We start from the raw sequence: 21,785 nt of genomic DNA, 5'->3' as shown, positions 1-21,785 counted from the left end.
TGAAGAGTAGAAGGACTCTTGTCCACAAGCAGGCACTGACGATTCAGGTACTGGTCAATGCACATCAGGGCCTCGACATCAGCCAGAGTCTTGGCTTCTGCAACTTCCACCCACAAGTCATAGGCTTTTCCCAGTCTGTGTATTAACTGTGGGGAGGACTCTTTACCTTCAAGCCTGATCTCTCTGAAGATGAGACAGTTAAAGTGCAGATGGTGAAGTGGGCTATAAACTTTAATAAAGAAATAACAATGGAGGTGTGGGAATACTTGTGGGAAAATACGTTGAAGATTACGACATGCACTAACATTAAAGAGAATGTCTATAAAATGATTTATCGTTGGTATTTGACACCAAAGAAAATTGCGCTAGGGAACTTAAATATGTCTAACAAGTGCTGGAAATGTAAAAAACATGAGGGATCTTTGTATCACATGTGGTGGACTTGTGAGGTAGCTAGGCAGTACTGGGGGGAAATAATAAGAGTAATAAGTGAGATTTTACAATTTCAAGTTAATAAGAACCCAGAACTCCTGCTACTGAACTTGGGAATGGAGGATATTCCAGCACAATACAGGACATTGCTATTTTACATGACGGCAGCGGCTAGACTTTTGTACGCGCAGAAGTGGAAAGTACAAGAAGTGCCAACCATCGAGGACTGGATTTATAAATTGCTGTACATGGCGGAGATGGACAAAATGACAAGAAGATTGAGAGACCTTGATCCAGGACAGTTTAACACGGACTAGGAGAAGCTGAAACAATACTTGGTGAAAAAATGGGAGGTGGGAGGAGAACTGTGGCAGCTTGAAAATTACTGAAATATAACAAAAGAAGAGAGAAGTGACTATACCGGGGGGGGGGGAGAGTTGAAAAATATCTAAGCAATTATTTTATTTGACTATTAGGGATAGAAACTGATTAATCTCATTGCTGGCAGATAATGGTATAATGGAGAAACTGTATGATCAAAATGAATGAATACAAGAAAGTAGGGGAAAATATATAGTAATATACAGAATATGGGTCAAATTGATTGACTTATGCTTAAAGTATAAAACAAAGAGTAATATATGGAGTATGGGTTAAATTGATTGACCTATATTGAAGGTATGAAATGTTTATAATGTACTTAAAGTTATGTATAATGAGGAATAAATTGTTTGTTCAATACAGAGGAGATCAGAATGAGTAAGATAGAGTACAGGATATCAAAATGATTATTGAAGAATATATGCCAGAAATGTATTATCTAGTTGTTAAGTTAAATGGAAAGGGAAATGAGACAGCATTGTGATATAATAGGTAAGCTTAGAAGAGAGTGAAAGTATATGTTTAATAGGTAAAATAAGTTTGAAATGAGTAGGGGAAAATAGATAAGGGGTTGGAAAACTGTTGGAAGTCAACAAAAGGGGGGGGGAAAGGGAGGGGGTTAGAATTGGAATTTTTTTAAAGGAAATTGATTGTAATGGACATTAAAATATTTCTAATCCAATAAAAAACTTTAAAAAAAAAGCCTGATCTCTCTGAAGTGCTTTTGGGTCCCTTCCTTGGTGAATCCCATTCTCTCTCTGACTTTTTGCTTGAACAGCTTGTAATCTGTTCTCTCTTCGCCTTCCATCTGGCTGGACACTGAAGCCAGGACACCACTCAAGTGCGGTCTCAGCTTTTCCATGTACTGCTTTGGGGGGACCTTGTAGTCAATGTAGACTTGTTCAAAATTCTGCAGGAAGGCCTCGATGTCCTCTCCTTCCTTGTAAAAGGGGTACTTCCAACGGTCCTCTTTCACCGGGGCATCTGGAGGAGGCAGACCCTTTGCAAGCTTAGCCATCTCAAGCCCATGCATCATTCTCTGTTTCCAACTTCACTTTTTCTTTTTCGAGCTCCAAGCGAGCTTGGTTCTCTTTTCTCTTCTTTCTCAAGCTTCATTTTCTCTTTTTCCAGCTCTAAGCGAGCTTGGATCTCAAGCTTCATTTTCTCTTTCTCATTCTCAAGCTTCATTTTCTCTAGCTCAAGGTCTGCCTGCTTAAGTTGCAGCTGAAGACGCAAGACCTCTTCACTCGGGGGCTCCATTATTCTGGCTGTCTCTTCCTTCTCAGACATGGGCCCAGCAGCCCTTGCATGGGTCTTGCTTCTAGGAACAGGCGCGTCCTCTGATTTTGTCTTCCCAGTTTGGAGGAGCATGCACTACCTATTCTAGCCTCACTATCCGGTTGACCCGACAGCTAAAACATAAACAAAACCCCTTTCACCACACCGTTACCAGACCTTTACTTGGTCTTGCAAGCACCTTCAGCAAATGTGGCTTCCTTAAGCCAAAAGCAAAAAAAAAAAGTTGTTTTTCTTCAAAGCCAAATGTCACTCTGCCTTACCAGGGTCCAAAATTAGTCCATCCCACCGCTACAGCCACTATGTCATGCCTCAGGTGGGGTGAGCCACCTTACATTGCCACCACTCTGGGATTTAGGGTCCCTTGGGAAGGTCCAGGGTACCCTCCCAACCCTTCTGATCTCTGTAGCTTGGCCAATAAACAGGCGTGAGGACCCAGCACAGTAACAATAAACAAAAGGATTTCTTTACAAAGAGGTCAGTTAATATCAATCAAATAAACAAACAAGCAAGGTGCATTAGCAACAATAGAGGGGTGAAAGCAAAACAAACAAAAGGCCCAAGTGCAACTGAACTCAATGTCCCTCTGGGTGATTCCGCACAAATGGTTTTCCCTGCTTCAGCTTCTAAATGACCTCGATTTTTTCTTGTGTTTCCACACGTGGGAAGGCAATCCTAGCAGCAGATTCGAAGTCACTGCACGTTTTGTCCGGTTTTTTTCCATCTTACTTTCCCCCGACTTATTTGTCCATGCGCAGCAGATTAGGGATTTTAATCATGCGGAATTCTTTATCTGATGTTCTCCCCACCCTTGCCCTTTTCTCTCGCCCTTTGAATCAACTTAATTTGATTGGCCAGTCATGTTTTCTAAGCTACACCCACTACCCTTTCCCTTCCCCCTTTTAAAAAAAAAATGTAAAAAAACGTTGCAACATTTCTACAAATCTATGCAGAAAACATATCCTGTGTCACATGACAACAGCTGACCAATAACGGGTCCATTTTACAACACGCCAAATTTGTTACTTGTTGCTCGCTGACAGCTTCTGAGGTAGAGTGAAAGTGTGATGGAGGGACTTCAGCATTCAACTAGTGGTCTAGGCATTTCATGGAGGGAGAAAGAGACCGTCCTCAACACAACACCTATCACTAAACCACACTGCTCACAAAGAAAGCGGGAAAGATAGACGCGGGGTCATTGGTAACAATTTTCCCTCCAAATGTCAATAGCCAATACTCTTCCACAATATCGGCGGGAAGTGCTCTGGCCTATCCAATATGTTTATTTGATGCAACGTTTATGTGTAGCAACGTTTTTTTTTGTGAGAAATTTTTTTCTAATGTGTTGGTTTGATGCAACGTTTATGTGTAGCAACGTTTTTTTTGGGTAAAAAAATAAAAAAAAAAGGAAGATGTGCATCATTCGACACTTCCCCCAGAAAAAGTGATGAGGAACCGATTTTTATCCTGTCAAAAATTCCGCATGATGGACTTTGAGCCGATGAAATGTGCGAAACAAAAGCCTAATGTGGAATCGGGGAGAAGTGGATTCGTAGGACTCCACCGCAGCATGACTGCTCAGAAAGTCCGATCAAAATTGATCATGCGGAATCCCCCTCTGTCTGCCAGGCCTGTCTTCTCACCCTACCTGGATGAGGACCTCTCCCCCTAGCAGAAACCTCCTCTGGCCTGCTCCCTTGGAGAAAGAACACAGGCTTTTCCCCTCCAAGACTTATATAGCACTAGCCACCTGTGTTCTGATTGGCCCCAAAGGGTGCCAAAACGGCCCAGGGGCTCCTGGGAATTGTAGGCAGGCCTACTCCCACTGCTAACAGGCTTCTGAGGCCTGGCTAGGCCTTCCTGGCACAGCCAGTTCATGACAATACACAATACACTTTTTAGTCCATTCTTAAAATTTCTTTGCCATACTGAAGCTTATAGGCTTAGGAAACTTGCAAGGGTTTTTTTTTTAATACACCCACATTGTGACATTGCAACATTGTTATTTTAAAAAAAATTAAAAAGAAAAAACTAGACTGGTTGCTGTTCAACCAGTCAGAATGCAGGGGGATAAAAAGAAGAGCTAAGAAAGCATTCTGCACTTCAGTCTTTCCCATGCAGAATGCAATAACATCTGGGAAGCAATTTGGAGACTGAATTGGGGTATTTTGACCACATATGCAGAAGTCTGGAGAGAACTTGATGCAGTACAGGGCCAGAGCCAACGAAAAGGGCCACTGCGAAAAAGACTTGGATCTCATCATGTTTCTCTCTTGTACTTATTAACCACCAAGGAAATGCACAGGATTTTAAACATACACTGAATTATCTTATGACTTGTTTTATAGTGGTTTAAACATCATAGCTGCTCTTCATAAAGACAAATAAATAATTACCAGTGTAACATAACAGATGGCCACATGCAAGGATAAGCACTTATACCAGTAAAATATACTATATATTTTTTCTTCAGAATGTAACGAGCCTGGAAATGCACGTAAACTATTAGCATGTTGGTTTGTATGCGTTTTCTTGGCAGCTAACTATTGCTGCTACTTTGAACATTGTAACTGCAGTATGTATTCCCCTTAGGGACAGTTCCAATCACTCCCCAAACATTGCATTGAAAAAAGCCTATCCATACAGTAGCACCATCAGACTAACTGCATGCAAGCTGGAAAATATTTGGTATGCCCAAATCTCACTGAAGCTTTAGCTGTTCCTCCACAGTAATTGACTTTGACCCCACCAAAGCAATTGACTTTCCCCTCAGAATGTGAAATTAAGAAGGGGCAGATGATCTGCCCTGCTTCAGCCTAGCACTTGGTTTGCCTTGATAACAGAAGCCTTAAACCCCAAGATTGCTGACATGCCTCTGTTACATGTCTCATAGTATTCTGGCAATGCAATTCTTCTTATTATTATTATTACCACTGTCAGCTAAGCTTACTTGTCATTCTTCTCCACTTGAAGTTGTCCTTGTTTGGATGAGCTCTTCAGCAAGTCATGGACTTCCTTTCTGCTCCCTAGGAATAAAGATGTTAGAGAGCTTGGAATAAAAACGTTATTTCCCTTATGCACTAACTGTAGGGCAGAAAAGTCACTTGGAAAATGCTACTTGTCCTACAGCAACATTTACTATAATCTGTACAAGCCAAACATAAAGAATTCTCTCATATTCCATTTTAACAAGTTCCTTTTCCCATTAACATATTTGATTAGAGTTCTCATTTTATAAATAAAAATTAATGTAAAAGGGAGAAGAGAAAATGAACTGCAAAGAAAAAAATAGAAATATGCAAAAATAACTCAAAGCAGATACAAGAAAATGATGCAAGAAATCAAGTTAATAAAATTATAATAACGGAGTCAGGAAAGAATAAAAAAAAACAGACAGTGAGCAGTATATTTTAGACAGGCAAAAACTACAAGTGTGAACAACAGTCTATGCTGCAGGAAAAAATGATAATGAATCAAAATGCATCCAGATTGCACAAAAATAGGATAAATAATTTATCATAAATTCCAAGAAACAAAAGAGGATAGAGACAGGCATTAATTTTTAAAACGTGAATAGATTTCCAAGGAAAAAACAGTAAAATGCACAAACATGTGAAAAGAATAGATGTGGAAAGATAAAAAACAGAGCGATTAATCATGAACCAGAAGTGAAGGAAAGATCATCCCCTAAAAGAAGGCATACTGGCAAAATGGACAGAACAGAAGTTTGTTGTTGCATCCACCTTTGAGATGGCATCACAACCACCTATACCACACATCCTCACTAAACAGCATTTTCTTACTACTATTTCCTCTGCTTAGTTAAGGAAGGATTGAATCGTTTTACATTTTGTAATACTTTTAATGGATCTTCAGTTGCAAGTACAGTCACCAGCCTCCTGCTGGGGCATGGAGATCTCCTGGAACTGCAACTCATCTCCAGACTACGGAAATCAGTTCTGCTAGATAAAATGGCAGCTTTGGAGGGTGGCCTCTATAGCATTATACCTAATTGAGACCCATCCCAACCACAAACTCTTACCTCCCCAGCCTCTACTCCCAAATGTCCAAGAATTTCCCAACCCGGGATTGGCAAATGGCAACCTCTCATGAGACTACTTCTTTTCACAGAAAGAGAGAAATGTGTGTTCATCATGCATTATGAAAACACATTAAAGAACATGATTAGCAAACATTATTTCTATTAAAATATGTCAAAATAGATTTTTATTTAAACTTGTATTCAGTCATGAAAGCACAATGCCAAGGTTTGCTTAAAAAGAGAGAAAAGCGGAACCTAAATAGGTAAGCATTTGACTAAAATAAGCAGTAATTTCAGAGTTTACTGTAATACACTTGGCTCAATGAAACATGTCATTATGTTAGTAAGTATATCAACAACAAAATAATTAACATTAAGTTATAAGATTAAAAAATACATGAAAACATGTAGTAGGAGGAAAGGAAAGGTCTTTAAGTGACAGCTTGGAATCTGTGTTGCCACCATTTTGCAGCCTGGTAAAACTAGAAAGAGGAAGGTATTGCTACTTTGCTGAATAATTATCCATCTAAATGTCAGCTATGAACACGTGATCCATCTTTTTATGTGCAAAAGGACTGTTCCCTTATGCCCATATTTAATTACAATATGGAAATATAGCGCACACTCACCTTTGCCTTTGACATCCCAATACACAGACATTTCATGCCTTCAGGCACTTCCCCCTTTTTGTCAGAAATAAAGCATGGGCAAAATCCACCAGATCTCTCACACACGTAAAAATTTAAAACCACTTAATGAATGGTGAAAAAAGAGAGATGCACATTTACTAACAGCAGCATTTGAGTTTTAAAATCATATACGGCATTGTTTTAGATATTAAATATACATAAATGAGACAGGATCATTTAATGGGACAGGATCAACTGGACAAAGGCACATAAGTTGCCAACTGGCCACACTGCCTTTCTCCCCACAGTGTTATCTGTATTCTGTTAGAGTAACACAGCATCGAATACTTATGAAAGTGATATTACCAGTGCCATCTTGAGCAGAGTTGACTTTATTGAGTTGAGAAGAACATAACTCTGCTTACAATTGTAGCGTAAGATACTTAAGTATCAGTATGCGAGTGAAAGACCAGAAATATCTGCCTGCAACCAAAACAGGAATGTCCATTCTTGTTTTTCACTTCACTACCTGATGTATGTACATAACTTTTCAAGCCAGTGTCTCTCCTTGACAATACCATTGTGTAAATTCAGCAAAATGAATCAGAAACTGTGCTCTTCTTCCTACACTAAGAAAGGAAGTTGGTCTTCAGTCTGCCTAGAAGACTGTCCAATTTGGTTCAGGACTGATAATGAAGCACATTTAGTTTTGGCTCCAGCTAAATAATGAGATTTAAAATTTAAAACTTGAGATTTAAACTTGATTTAAAACCTGATCGTCAATGGAACAAGCTAATTATGACTTAAGTCCATGGCTTTTTACATAGCTTAGGTGAAATTAACTTTCTCTGAACTGGGTACACTATGTACTCATGTGCACTATTTCTGCTTATGCTGTATCCTGGAACATATGAGATGAATGTATGCGTTCATTTTATCAATATGCATGAGTTGAAAATACTTTTCCTCACATATTCTAGGGTGCATGCTAACTTGTAACATTTGAAATGGTCTGCATAGCCACTCTATGCATGAAAGACCAGTGAAAGTGCCAGCTTTTACACAAGGAACAACATAACCTTTCTCCTACGCTCTGAAGGCAAAGTCGGGCCCTTCTTTCATTTCCTTAAGTGGGGTTCCACTTACACAGCAAGCATCCTCTTTCTCCTTGCCACTGCAATCTCCTGACCCGCATGGCTATTGCTTCATACATGTCCCACACCTCTGAGAATAAACTTTCCTGGGCCTGGAATAGCTGGTGAGGAGGCAAGAATATTGGAATGATGGATCGAACCATTTATGTTTTCCATTCAGCTGCTTCTCTTGATACTTGAGTGCTGGACTGTAACTCACTGATGAAACTAGAAGCACAGGAAGCTTGAGATTATGTAATAGGACTCAGAGCCTGAGGCCTATATATATGTACTCGGTGTCTATATACAATTACAACAGAATATAAGGCAGGTAAAGTAGATATTCTTAAGAATCTTGCAGAACCACTAGTTGATTTAAAGTAAGATCAATTTGTCGTAAGTAGACAATGAGACAAGAGGTACACACAACAGTAAGGTGCAAGTACTTGCTAGTCATTCTCTGAAGCTCTGAGTGAGAATATGTCTGTGAGAGAAAGTATGACATAGGATATAAATACAGCTTTCTCTAGCAAGCTCAAGGATAACTAAGAAAATCTCATTGACAGGCAGAATGCCAAGTCTTCTTAACTAGAGAAAAAGTGCTCCAGCCAACCTCTCATAGCTGTGAAACCAAGCTAAGTTGCAAAACCTAAATATAGAAGCTTTTGCATTCACAAAAAGCAGCAGTACATCTCAAAAGAAAGTAATCTTTAGAATTGAAACACTACTCGACATTCAGACTTTCAGCCATGGATCCTGAAAGTTCATCAATAATATTTTTTAGAAATGGTATGCTGTCAAAATGCAGCTTTTAACATACTTCACATTAAATATTCTGAAAATTGTTCAGAAACAGACTGAAAAAATAATTATGACTTGTTAAAGACGGAGATAACTCATAGAAGACAGCAGTAAAACATCTTGTATTCTAGAACAACACTGTGCCAAAGTATTCTGCAAATGTACATTGTTAATTGTATACAATTTCATATGACTACCAAAGATTATGCACATACAATCGTACAGACTGTCTCTAAAATGTTAGATGATTTACAGAGGTACAGATAATGTGGTGTTGGAAATTAATTACAATTAAAATTCTACAGCATTACAGATCAGTATAGCTCCTTTAACATAACAAATACCTGTGCACGGTATTTAAATACGATAAATTATAAGTAGCAGATTACATTACTGCACAATTCATTGGATTGACAGATTCTGTCCACCTAATACAGAAAAAAGTTGGGTCCTATTAAAGTAAGTTTTTTGTTCATTTCAGTAAATATATTTCTGAATGATTTAAAAAAGTTGGACTTCACCATAAAGATCCAAATTTACGATAAGAGGGAGGGGAGAAAAACCATATAATAAAAGAAATAAATTAGTAAATCAAGAATTTTACTTGGCCAACAACCAGAAAAATTCTGCTGTAACTAGAAGGGAATGTTCAACTAACCATTTGATAGATCATTTCTGTGCTCTCGTACATTATTGCTCCTGGGACTTGAAAATGGACTGATTACGCATGTTCCTGTTGTTGGTGAATAAGACTTGAGATTTTTCTTCTTTCTCACCAGTGGTGTTGCAGGCCCCTAAAAAACAATAAAAGCTGCATAAGAAACATGGAGTGAAAAAGGTACATTTTCCCTTTCAGATTTAATTATCCACTTTGCTGCCCCTCTATTTCATCTTGATACAGATCTCTCGAGAACAGGGGTGGGCTGCACATCCCTTAATGTATTTTAGGTGACCCCACAAACTCTGGATTAACTCCCAGAAACTCCTGTTTTCACAGACTAAACTATGTTCCAAAGTAATAATATGGGTCCGAGGCTTAGGCACAGTGGCCAAACAAAAATGCACACACCATCTAATCCTTATTAAAGGCATACAATACAGATGAAAACTCTCTGCAACAAGGCTAAATTCACAAAATGTATCTCAAGTGCCATCTCTTACTTCACCTATACTTCTTCTACACACGTCCTCCCACATGCATCCTCAAAATTGCCCATATATGTAACAACTATTTTACTATTTAACAATTACATTGATCTTGAGAAAAAAAGCATTTACACCAATAAAGGAAAGAATAATTCATGGTCATCAATAGCTGATTAGTTCCACCACTAATATTTTGAAGATAAAACCACAGAATCAAAAGCTGGAGGCTTTAATACTGCAAGCATCCTAAATAATTCTAAAAAATATATATATTTTTCCCACTTTCATTTCAGGGGAAAAATGGCTTTAGGATGGAACAGAATAATTTCAAGCTGAACTACTTGCCTCTAAAAATGTTACTCTGACCAATGAAGCAGATGCAAAATTATAGTCACAGCTGTATTTGGAGCACAACAAGGTAGGTAATGGAAAACTAAATTGCTAATTAAATTGCTAATGATTTTTGTTAGTGCCTCTACTGTATTTCATCATTTTTAAAATATAAAAAGTATACAGAAGATATTTTAATACTGCCAAGTTTCCAATTTTGCTAAGTACCACAGAGACCTCTAAAGTCTGCCACGTATAAAAGAATAGTGGGGGTGGGCACAAGAAACAGGAGGCTCATTTTATTGACTGGCCATTTAGGTACATACATGCTTCCTCGCCAATTCTGCATCCTTTAAGACTACCTGCTTGCAAACTCTTCTGCATTAGAGCTTGAGCTGCGCCCACAGTTGGTATTTGAAGACAATAAACAGGAGTATGTCGTGACATGATGGCTCTAGAAATTGATACTGGCCACATTTTACCAAAAAGAAAGAAAAAAGCAGGACAAGGGTACAATTTTATCTTTATTGTGATAACTGTAGGGGAAATTTATCGCAGTGTTAGTATTTTATTGTTTCATTATGTTAGATTAGCTGAGAGAGGTAATTACATTCTCAACATAAAAATGTCTTTAATGTTTTCATTTCAATTTTGCAGTTTATAATATGTAGATTACAGCATTATCATAATCCCATATTGTTATGTGTACAGCTAGATCGCAGCACATTTGCTCCTCCAATTACAGAGCTAATTCCTAATAAATGATTTCACCAAGGTCCCTAAGTTAATTCAGCATTTGAGAAAGGTGTATACATAAAAAACTCTGCAATTCCTTCTGTTATAGTCGATTGCTTCACGCAAGTCAGATTATTATATAAGAATAGTTCTTCTCCCAAAGACATCTGGTAGTAACTTCTTCTTTATAATAAAAAATGCTTTATTATGGATTGCCAAACAATTTATGATAGCCTTAGTGAACCGCCAATCATTTACATATATTCTAGAAAACAATTTAATCACAGGAACAAAAACACAAAACTTACTTTTTCCATGGAACAGCTGTCCAACTTCAAAGCTCTTTTAACACTGTAAGAGAAAGAAGGGGAAAATAAGTTTTATCATCCCTCAAAAGCAAATTTTCTACTTGAAAAATCTACACATGGAGGCTATCAAACTATAAAAATCATCTCATGCTTTACACTATAGGAACTAATCTCATGCAAGGCAAAGAAATTAACCAGCTACTGAATAATGAAAGCTGTAGCAGCTTAACATTTTGGTTGGTGCCCTCTCTGAAAACCCACCTCTCCAGTTAGGCAAATAGGGACAACCTAATTCAAATTAGGATACTGATGTCATACTGACCAAAACAATTAAAAAGAACCCTATTTGCTACCTACAAAATAATAATAATACGGCTGCTTGCCATTTGATAGTAACTTACCTTCTATGTAAATATCACAATTATTTTGCTATTCACAGAAATAATGCATCAGGCATTTATACACCAGTACATTCAAGGTGAAAGAAGTAGTTCTTCACATCATTTTAGCTCTTAACATGATTCACAGCAACCAGACTATGACTTAACTAGGGAACAGATGCTCTATGTCTTTACAGGTCCCCAAACCATAAGAAACTATTTTCTCATCTTCTTCACTATACTGATTCAGGAACGTGCCAAGCTTTCTCTGTAAAATCTGTTCTGCTGAACTGGATGCCCAGCTGTTAATGGCAACACGAGGAATGGAAAGCTGAATATTTATAATACTTTACATCGTACAGCTGTCTTCTAAAGAGCAGTTATCAAAATTTTATTGAATGCAGACTAAATACTCAAAGGAAAGAAAGGTCAACATAAATTAAGACTATTTTTCCCAGAGACAACTCCAACTTTTAAAGTACATTCTTAAATCTTAAACAACAGTTAAAGGCTTTTTTCTATAAAGCAACTAAAAACGTTTAAAATCATCCAATAAAAGCTTCAGAAGATTATTTTAGATTAAACAAGCTTTGCAGAAGCATTTCATTTCAGGAGAGAGAGGAACAGGCACCATATTGGAAATGAGCCATTTTGATTTAGTAACCGAGGGTTGAACACAGAAAATGCTTACATGGTATTACAAACACCAGTTTTTACACACTAAAGCCTCAGCAAATAGCCAGAATTCTAACAGAGTCAGAATTTAAATGGACTATACTCAAAGAATACAATTTTTTTTAATTGCAATTCTTCCAGTACACTCTGAGAAGAAAGTTTAAAAGCACTATAAGAATACAACTGTATTATACCTGTTCAGATTTATGTTGAAAAGGGGTCACCCCACAAACACTTTTGTCTTAAAAACAGGAAAACTACAATCAAAGATTTACATTTTTTTAATATTAAAAAGGCACCCACATTCTTGCCAAAGGAAAATCAAAGCTGAAGCAGTTTGACAAAATTCTTAACAGCATGTTTCTTTTTAGATATAGTGGCCTATATTGCTTAAGAAATGCAGACTCCATTACATCTTCCACCCCAGTGGCGGCAGAAAAACATTTTATACGTTAATACATTCACTCTGCAAAGGTGCTCTAGGGGACCATGCATTTGCATGCTATACTAAGACATGTCATGATAGAAGTTTTTATGATGGACTTCAAAGGAAGCTGGAAGCCAAAGTACAGTTGAATCTGGACTCAAGGTAACTTTATGATTAGGATGAATGAAAAACTACATGAAAATCCCATTAAATTATAGCAAACCTGGAAAAAAAACTTGACAAAAAAGTGGCAGAGTGGTCAAGCATCATGCTATTTAAAATCTGTCACAGACTTTGGATAGTATTAGAGTTACAATGTGCCCAATTTCCATTCATTTGCCTGTGGAGACACCATAAATAATTCAGCAGAACACCATTCTTAATCCATGAAAGAGCTACCTTTCATGAGATCTTGCATATGCTCTTCAGTGGTCTTAGGGATGCCAAATTGAAGTGTTCAGGTGCTTTAATAACAAGCATCAAACAGGGGCAATATTCTAGATTTCAGGGGTGATAGTAGAGGAAATCCAGCAAAGTTTCAGGGCAGTTCTTAAATGCCTTCAAAGTTCTATTTGGGGGGGGGGGGCGCAGCGGGGGGCATTTGTAGAACTTGTGTTGTATTTATTTTGTAATTCATATGATATAAATTAAAGGGAAAATATTTAATTTAGGCTTGTCATTCAAACCATATTATTACAAAAATGTATCTAACAGAATTTGAGCAAATGACATGCAAAGAAATGTATCCAATGAGTTCCAGTTAATACTTGCTTTGTCAATGAGCAGTAGGAGCTCTCTCATTCTTTTAAACCAGTATTAATATTGTGGAAGAGCAGATGAAATGGTTACATAATTATGCAAAAGGGCAAAAGCACATAGACACATGGTGTATATCATACCCATTTGTTAGATTTATCAACCCTCATATTGATCCTATGATGTTGTGCCAGAAAACACAATTTGTACCAGAAAACACAATTGGTTTTCCAGAAGTCCAACGCTTGCTATATAATGTACCAATATCACTGTGATCTTGTTTGTTTGCAACAGTCTGAACTGAGCTACCCAGAAGCAGCAACAGCTGGGTTCATCTGCCTACTAGCATCATAAAGCTGCCAGGCAGTTGGGCTCATGAGAAGAAGTCTTTCCTCTGCTTGTTCCCTTCCATCTAATTGACAATGTTATTGCCTGTCCATAGTTCTTAGGATTAGTACCCGTAGCAGGTAACTTACTCATGACATATATCGGTAACATATCTTAAGTCCTCTGTGGGTTTTCAATATAATCTTCCTAATAATCTTTTCCAGCGGTTTCAGCACAGTTGAGTTTCATATCCTGCCAAAGGAACTGGATGGCTGTATCACTACTATAGAAGCCAGACTTGCTGGCCTTCTTCCTAGTATGATGATCTTTAAAGACAAAGAGATCCCTGTGATCATAAGAAATCTTGAAAAGACTTTGGTGCACTCTGACTATGGTGCACCCTTCTACTTACAACCAGCATCACACTTCAAGGGTTACCTATCAGTCTCTCCATTCATATACTGCCTAGTGTTAGTAACTGTTCTGTGAAGATAATTAATTTGTCCTTGACTGCAGCACTCTTGGTGTTCAGGTGCCCCTCACTGTAAAGAACATTCTACACTGGATTTTCAAAAGCGATTACTCTTCTCATTCCTTGGTTCAGCAAATACTCTCTGCTTCAGACCTACCAGGCCCTTCTACCACTTGGTGCCTGGAGAGAAAACAGGGCTTTGCCCTGATGCAAGTGTTGCTTGTTAAAGAGGGCTATGAGATGTATCATAAGATTAGTCTCATGAAGTAAGATTGGCACCAGTTTTCATCAATTACTTTCATTAAGTTCTTGTCTGCTTCCCAGATTTGTATTTTACTTGGTTATCTGGTGCTGAAAAAGGAGGAGGGGGTTGCCTTTGACAAAAAGCCTATGAAGCCTTCATGAGTAGGGGATGGAAACTGAGGGAGGATGGCCTGGAAGGAACCAGCTGCAACTTGCTGGCTGTCTCAGGTATATATTTGGGCATGGCTAGGAAATGTGAGCGGAAGGGTTCTTATCCTGCTGCCTTGTACAACTGGCCTGGTCCCAAGATACAGTTTGTTTGTATCTCTCTCTCTCTCTCTCACTCACACACACACAATTTTTATTGTATTTTTATTTGTTGTAAGATTCTTTGGTACTAGGTAAAGCACCAAGCACCATGCAAGCACCAAGTCATTACTGACCCATAGGGGGACGTCGCATCATGACGTTTTCTTGGCAGACTTCTTTGTTATGGGGTGGTTTGCCATTGCCTTCCCCAGTCATCTACACTTTATCCCCAGGAAGCTGGGTACTCATTTTACTGCTTACAAGGATGGAAGGCTGAGTCAACCTTGAGCCAGCTACCTGAACCTGGCTTCCACCAGGATGGAACTCAGGTCATGAGCAGAGCTTGGGCTAAAGTACTGCAGCTTACCACTCTGCACCACGGGGCTCTTTTTGGTACTATTCAACAGAAAAACAGCAAAGAAATATACTAGTAAACTTGTAGTAAGGAGGCAAGTTAGGTGAGATTGATTTTAAAAAGCTGTCTCGATCCACCTCACTGCTCTGTGGTTGTTGTGATAGATTGCACATTTTTAAAAAGCCTGTAAGGGCTGTACACACACAGCTGTGGGACTGTTAAAAAGTTAATCCCTCACAGAATCAGAGAGTTTTGAGTGGCAGGCTACTTCAAGTGATCAGATTGGGTAGCATAAGCTGGAAAGAGGAGGGTCTGTTTTTCAGTCCTAGCAGAGAGGAAGTGTAAATAGTTGGGAGACAGAGTCCTAATGAAGAGCAGCAGGAAAACTGGGAAAAGTCAGCAAAGAGATTTCGGAAGTAGACTCCCAAATGAGCCAAAGAAAGGAGATAGATCTTCTAAGGAGAGGAGATTGTCCTTACCCAGTCAAACAGAGAAGTAGCTCTGGAAAGTGAAAAGGTCCCTGGTCAAGTGTGGTTGGAAACTGTCTGTGGAGACCTTAAGATTCAGTTAACAACTGAAGGAAAGCACTGGTGTTTGGAGAAAAGGGGATGAGGTACTAGAAAGTGGGTACCAGCATTCCTAACTCCAGAAGAGAAAGAGAATACTAAAAAAAAAAGTATACTGGAATGCTTGGGGAAAAACAAGGAAACCAAAGCCTCAGATCAGAAGCCTTTAAGTATCTGTGAAGAGCGTAAGAACTGAAGTCTGAGCACGTTCTGATTTTACCTCAGATATACACACGTTGAATTACGTCAGAAATTTTCAATCCCTGATTTCACATGACCTTTCCCCTCTAAAGTAAATAAACTAGTGCGTTATATTTGTATTTTAAAAATGCCTCTGGTGCCATTTCTGCTGTTTAAGGATGAGGGAACATCATAGTTGCATATAGTGCAAGCACACTGCCATGGACCAATATGGCACTTGGGCCACTATAAACACATCGAAGTCACTTTTTCTCCCAGGTACACAACATATAAGGAAATCTCCATGAAATACCCATTTTAAGAAGATCTCTGCAGGAACCAGAGCATTTGTGGCTGGATCACATTTCATATGGCAGATTGATTACACAGATATTCCATGTACACATGTTCACCTAATAAGATATGTATGTTTTTAAACCCTCAGCATGATTATATAGCATACATCTATACATACATCTATACATTCCTGAGTATTTAGGGAAACGTCTCTCCTTTATGCTCCCTGTGTTAACTGTACCAAACACTGGTGGAACTCAGACCAATCCAGCTGCAATGTAAAGTACTTGGTGGAACATACTGTGGTTGTCTTTAAGGATCTGTTTGACAGCCAAGTACAAATACCTCAACAAACAGTTTGTGGCACTAATGTTTTGATACTATGCATACTGTCAGTAATCATCCAATACCCAAAACAGTCACAGCAATTCTTATATCGGCTTCCCAAATCACACATACTTGACAAAAACCAAATGTCACACTTTGTAAGTTACATGTTTTTCTCAACAATTAGTTCCATGAAAAAAGGGACTGTGATTTAATGGTAGAACCCATGCTTTGCATGCAGTAGTTCTCAGGTTCAAACCCAGGTATCTCCAGTTAGGATTCCAGGTAGCAGTGTATGGACTGTCTTTTCTTTGCCTTAGGTTCTGCAGAAATGCTGCTATTCAGAGTAAGCAATACTAAGCTAGATGAATCCATGGGGTGATTTAGTATAAAGCAGCTTCATATGAGGAAGTACCATATATGAAATGGCCATCAAGATATATCTGCACAGTAAATTCTTGTTACTTATATAGATCTATCTACACAATTATAATGCCTATTGACCTTGGGTCAGTCATACACTCTCAGCCTAACCTACCTCACAGGGATGTTGTGAGGATAAATGGAGGAAAAGAGAATGTTGTAAGCCACTGTGGATGCAGTGCCCACAGGAATGCAGTCAATAAATCAAATAAAAATAGGTTAGGCTGAGAGTGGTGACTGGTCCATAGCAGGGTGAGGTTTTGAACCTAGACCTTAATCTGCCATTCTAACTATTATACACACTGCCTGTCAAGATGGAAGGCTGTTGATGGAAGTAGGGATCATCCCAGATGAAAAAGACTTGCAGAATTGCCAGTAGGAATGTCTGAGGTGGGACAGAAACATTGCCTACAATAGGAACAACGTATGTGGCAAACCACGCTACACTTTACAGATGACACATAAAACAGCCTCCATACAGATGCCACTGAAAGTTGTTTTAGTGAGGCAATTGCAAACTCTGACACGGGCATCTCAGCAGTGTTTATACACTATATAAACTGGTGTTGTATGTGTATACTAATAAATACTCATTGCAATAAACTATGTGTAGATGGTTACAAACATGTACCTTTAGTGAACGCTGATATAAAAATGAGAAAATAGGTGGTGGAAAAAGGATGGCATATGCAAAGGTTTGAAAGCTCTGGGGCAAAAAACACTCCCTGGGTCCTCCTAGTCTCATTTTGAGAATATAGCATACCAATAACCACACAACCATGACAAGCCTAAAGACCTCCAGGATTCGGGAATGGTGTTTCCAGTACAAAGGCAGTAACATCCAGACAGTAACTTCTTTTTTCACACATTTATAAAACCTATAGATCACACCAAAGATTCCCACTGCTTAATTTCTAAAAGAAATGCATGGGCAGGGGCAAGTAGGATCCAAATCATATTCCCCAGTAACTTCAAATGTTTCTGGGTCTGGTGCAGTTTACTTACTGATGAGGAACACATTCTACATACCCTCAGAGGAATAGGCAACACTGCTTCTTTCTCAATATTATTAACAAAGTGGTCTCTAGGCCACAAAAGTTTATGGTAAAAATTAAAACTTCCTGTTGCTTAGAGGAGCCTGAAGATTTCTATTTGTGTTTGCTGCAATGGATTGACAGGCTATCCCTTCTGAAATTGTATAATAAACAGACCCCCCCCCGCCCAAGGATTTAGAGGGGTGTACTTTTGTTTAGAAATACGCTGTTGATAAACCGGAATACTGGTCAAAAGGCGGGTAGATGAACAAAATATTCCAGGGCTAAACCCTGGCTAGTTTTTTTTTTTCCTTTGGAAAAAATAGATAAATAGCTAAAGAGTGCTGCACACAATTCCGACACAGTTGGTATTTCAACAGAAATCTCCACTCCGCAGAGAGGGCTCCTTTCAGAGCAACCCGACCTGCCTGCCGCTCGGTCCTCTCAAGCCCCCGCCACTTGGCTACTCACCGCATGGTCGGGCTCGAAGAACCACCTCGTCCTCCCCGCCCCTCGATCGCAAAACTGAGACTCCCGCCCGGAACCAGCGCTGTGCACCGGTAAAAGTCTTCCGGCCAGAAACAGGTGCTGCTAAACTGCGTGGAAGAAGCTGCGGACTTTCCCTGCTTGACTGGGCGAGGTGACTGACTGGACCACACAGTCCCTTGACGAACCAGAGCGACCCAGGGAGGGCCCTGTGCGGCGGCCACGTCTCCAGGTTGGAGCTCTCTTCGTTTGCTGTCCCGTCGTGTTGGGTGCGCCTTTCTCTGTCACCTTTTCGATTGTCCTTTTTATCATCACTGCGGTCATGAAGTCTTGTGACGCTTTAAAACGAATAGCTTTTTGCTGGCAAAACTTTCGTGGTTTCGTTAAGAGCCTGCAAGTACAGGCTGGTCCACGAACCCTGGTGCCACATATTATTGTAAGATGCTAGGAGAGGCTGCTACGGTTGCTCTCTGGAATCTGGCATTACGGGCGGCTGTTGTCATTGGTGCAAATCTATTGTGATATTTGTTAAAAAAGGAGAGGGCTTCGAGCCAAGGAATTCCGGAAAAGCTGAGAAGGTCAGGTAAAAGGTTAAATAATATATTTAATATTCTACAAGGCAGGTGTTGGAGCTTCATTTTGTTTAGACTGTGGTTCTTTTTGATATGAAAAAGGCTTTCTGTACATGCCTAGAAGTGCACTCTCCCCCCAACCCTTTCCTCTTCCTTGATTGATGCTTTACAGATTCCAAGCATAAATCCTGACACTGAAGGGGGAGACTGGACTCTGGCATAAATTTAAGTCCTATTTATTCTAGGACTAGGGTTTCCAACTCCAGATTGGGAAATTCCTGGAGATTTGGGGGTGGAGCTTAGAGAGAGTGGATTTGGAGGTAGGCAGGATCTCATTTAGGATATGATGCCATACTGTCCATCATCCAAACCAGCCGTTTTCTCCAGGGGAAATGATCTCTGTCATCTGGAGATATTAGTTGTAATTCCAGAAGATCACCAACCATCACCTGGAGGTTGACAACCCTACCTAGAACCCAAGTTATAGTACCTTAGTATTTTAATATGAGCCTGCTGGTACTTGTGTAAAAACAGTATTGTGCTTAGCTGGCACATTCTTCTCACTGGTAATATTTTCAGCCCATAGATCCCAGCCCTTTGTATATGTTACTTAAATGTAAATCCCATTTGGAATCTCACAAGTATTCTCTATACAAATAGCCAAGTGGCTCAGATCAGAGGATACGTAAATCTGGAGACTAGAGCCGTGAATGGACAAGACAGATCTTCCTACACTTCTGAAAAATGCCCCAGGTTTGCAGAAAAATATGAAATCTAAAAAAATGTTTTTTTTAAAAAAATGATAAAAAAGCACTTGGAGTTTTAACCAGATGCACTTAGTGGCTGTTGCTAGGCAACCACAACAGTTTCCAGCATTCCAGGCTTGGTTTCTGGCTGTAAAAGGCAAGGGGAGAGGGCAGGGCCTTTTCCAGGGCTGTTTTGACCTTTGAGGGAGGACTCTTTGGGGTAGGCCCAGTAGTAATCACCAGGTAACTTGATACCAGTGACCTGCATGACTCTTCCAAGCCTGGCTGCTTGCTGTTGTTCAGCAGCAGCTGCCTTCCAATGCCAATGTAGTATAGTGGTTAGAATTTCAGAGTAGGATGTGAGAGACCCAGATGTGAATCCCCACTCTGCTGTGGAAATTCACTGGGTGACTTTGATCCAGTCATACACTTTCAGCCTAACCTCAGGGTTGTTGTGAGGATAATATGGAAGCAAGGAGAATGATGTAAACTGCTTTGGGTCCCCAATATGGAGAAAGGTAGTATATAAATGAAGTAACTTAATAAATATAGATGAGAATGGAGGCAGATAAAAGGTAAATTGTTTAGTAGGTTTAAGGAAAGAAAGATATGGGGAAAGTTGAGCCTCTAGAGACTGTCAGGAGGAGAGAAAGAAGAAATAGTGTGGAGAAGGGAATACAAAGAAAAATGAAGTAGCACCGTTCAGCTAGATCCGTCTCAGCTGGTACTGTGCAACTGGGCCATGGGAGAGAGGCTGCTGGGGAGGGGGAGCGGAGATGAAGACAGGCTGGCAGACAAAGGAAAAAAGGGGAGAGGCTATGGGGTCAGGGAAGGGAAACGACATACTGGGGGAGGGGAAATTAAGATTCCCCCCACAAGTCCTTGCGGGTCCCCCACTTGTAGAATTCTGTTTTCTCAAGATCATGTCCTCAGTACAAGAAAAAGGAAACAAAATAAGGATCTCTAAACAAAGGTAAGCAATATTTATTTATTTATTTATAGCTCACTAAGAGTCAAGGTGGATAACACAGGGTAAGTCAATACAAGCAACAGGATGGGGCATTCAATAAACATTGCAGTTGGATTTGTATTGTTAAAATCTGAAATCATCAAAAAACTGAAAACGGAAGTAAAGAGAAGCATAAGTATTAATATAGAAAAGAGTCCAGTAGCACCTTTAAGACTAACCAACTTTACTGTAGCATAAACTTTCGAGAATCACAGTTCTCTTCGTCAGATGCATGGAGGGTAAGAAGAAACTGGTCAGATATATAGGTGGAGAGGGGAGAAGTATTAATATGATATGTTAGTCAATGCAATATACATAGTAGGATCCTACTTACCACAGCAGGCAGTACAACCTATATACAGTAATATAAACTATGGTCCCTACGCCCCTGCCCAAGTAACTTTCTAAACTATTCTGTACAGTCCAATCCTATTACCTGTGTAGAAAAGCTTTCTGGAGTAATTCAGTTTTTCATAATTTTCAGAAAGCCAGGAGAGTGTGAGCCTTATTGACCTCATCAGGCAGGCTATTCCATAAGGTTGGGGCCACCATGGAGAATGCATGTATATGGGCAGTTGTTGATTTTGCCCATTTGCAGGTTGGTACCTGAAGAACAACCAGCTCAGATGAGCGAAGCTGTCATAGCAGAACATAGGGAGAGACGTGGTCCCACAAATACAAGGGCCCAATGCCATGAAGGGCATTGTATATGGTAGCTAGTAACATATACTGAGCCTGGTAACTGATGGGCAGCCATTGGAGTGATTGCAAATGCAAGTAATATGAATGCTCTGTCTCACTCCCAATAAAAATGAGCTGTGATATTCTGCATCAACTGCAGTTTCCTAGTGGATTTTGATAATACATTTTTATAATACATTATAAAGTGTATTATAGTAGTCTACTCTTAATGTTACTGTGGAATGGATCCAGATGGCCAGACTGGCTGAGTAGAGGAAGGGGACCAT

General features: G+C 39.4%; 2 protein-coding genes across 2 annotated transcripts in view; one reads left to right on the top strand and one right to left on the bottom strand.

The window, feature by feature from the left end:
• ITGB3BP (integrin subunit beta 3 binding protein) overlaps positions 1-18,548 on the bottom strand; it is a 49,590-nt gene extending 31,042 nt beyond the window's left edge. Inside the window, exons 1-4 of the mRNA XM_054981886.1 lie at positions 18,476-18,548; positions 11,234-11,276; positions 9,373-9,508; positions 5,060-5,135 (exon numbers count right to left, since the gene is read on the bottom strand). Of these exons, the coding sequence (XP_054837861.1) occupies positions 5,060-5,135; positions 9,373-9,508; positions 11,234-11,276; positions 18,476-18,480 (260 nt within the window). The 5' untranslated portion in view covers positions 18,481-18,548. The remainder of the gene's footprint in view (positions 1-5,059; positions 5,136-9,372; positions 9,509-11,233; positions 11,277-18,475) is intronic.
• Positions 18,549-18,592: 44 nt separating this feature from the next.
• The window catches only part of EFCAB7 (EF-hand calcium binding domain 7), a 46,089-nt gene continuing 42,896 nt past the window's right edge, over positions 18,593-21,785 (top strand). The window contains exon 1 of the mRNA XM_054981882.1: positions 18,593-18,722. The gene's annotated coding sequence lies outside the window, so the exon portion shown is untranslated. The remainder of the gene's footprint in view (positions 18,723-21,785) is intronic.

Source organism: Eublepharis macularius, chromosome 5 (genome assembly GCF_028583425.1).
Source record: "Eublepharis macularius isolate TG4126 chromosome 5, MPM_Emac_v1.0, whole genome shotgun sequence".
Lineage (NCBI taxonomy): Eukaryota > Metazoa > Chordata > Lepidosauria > Squamata > Eublepharidae > Eublepharis > Eublepharis macularius.
This window is presented reverse-complemented; position numbering and strand designations above follow the sequence as displayed.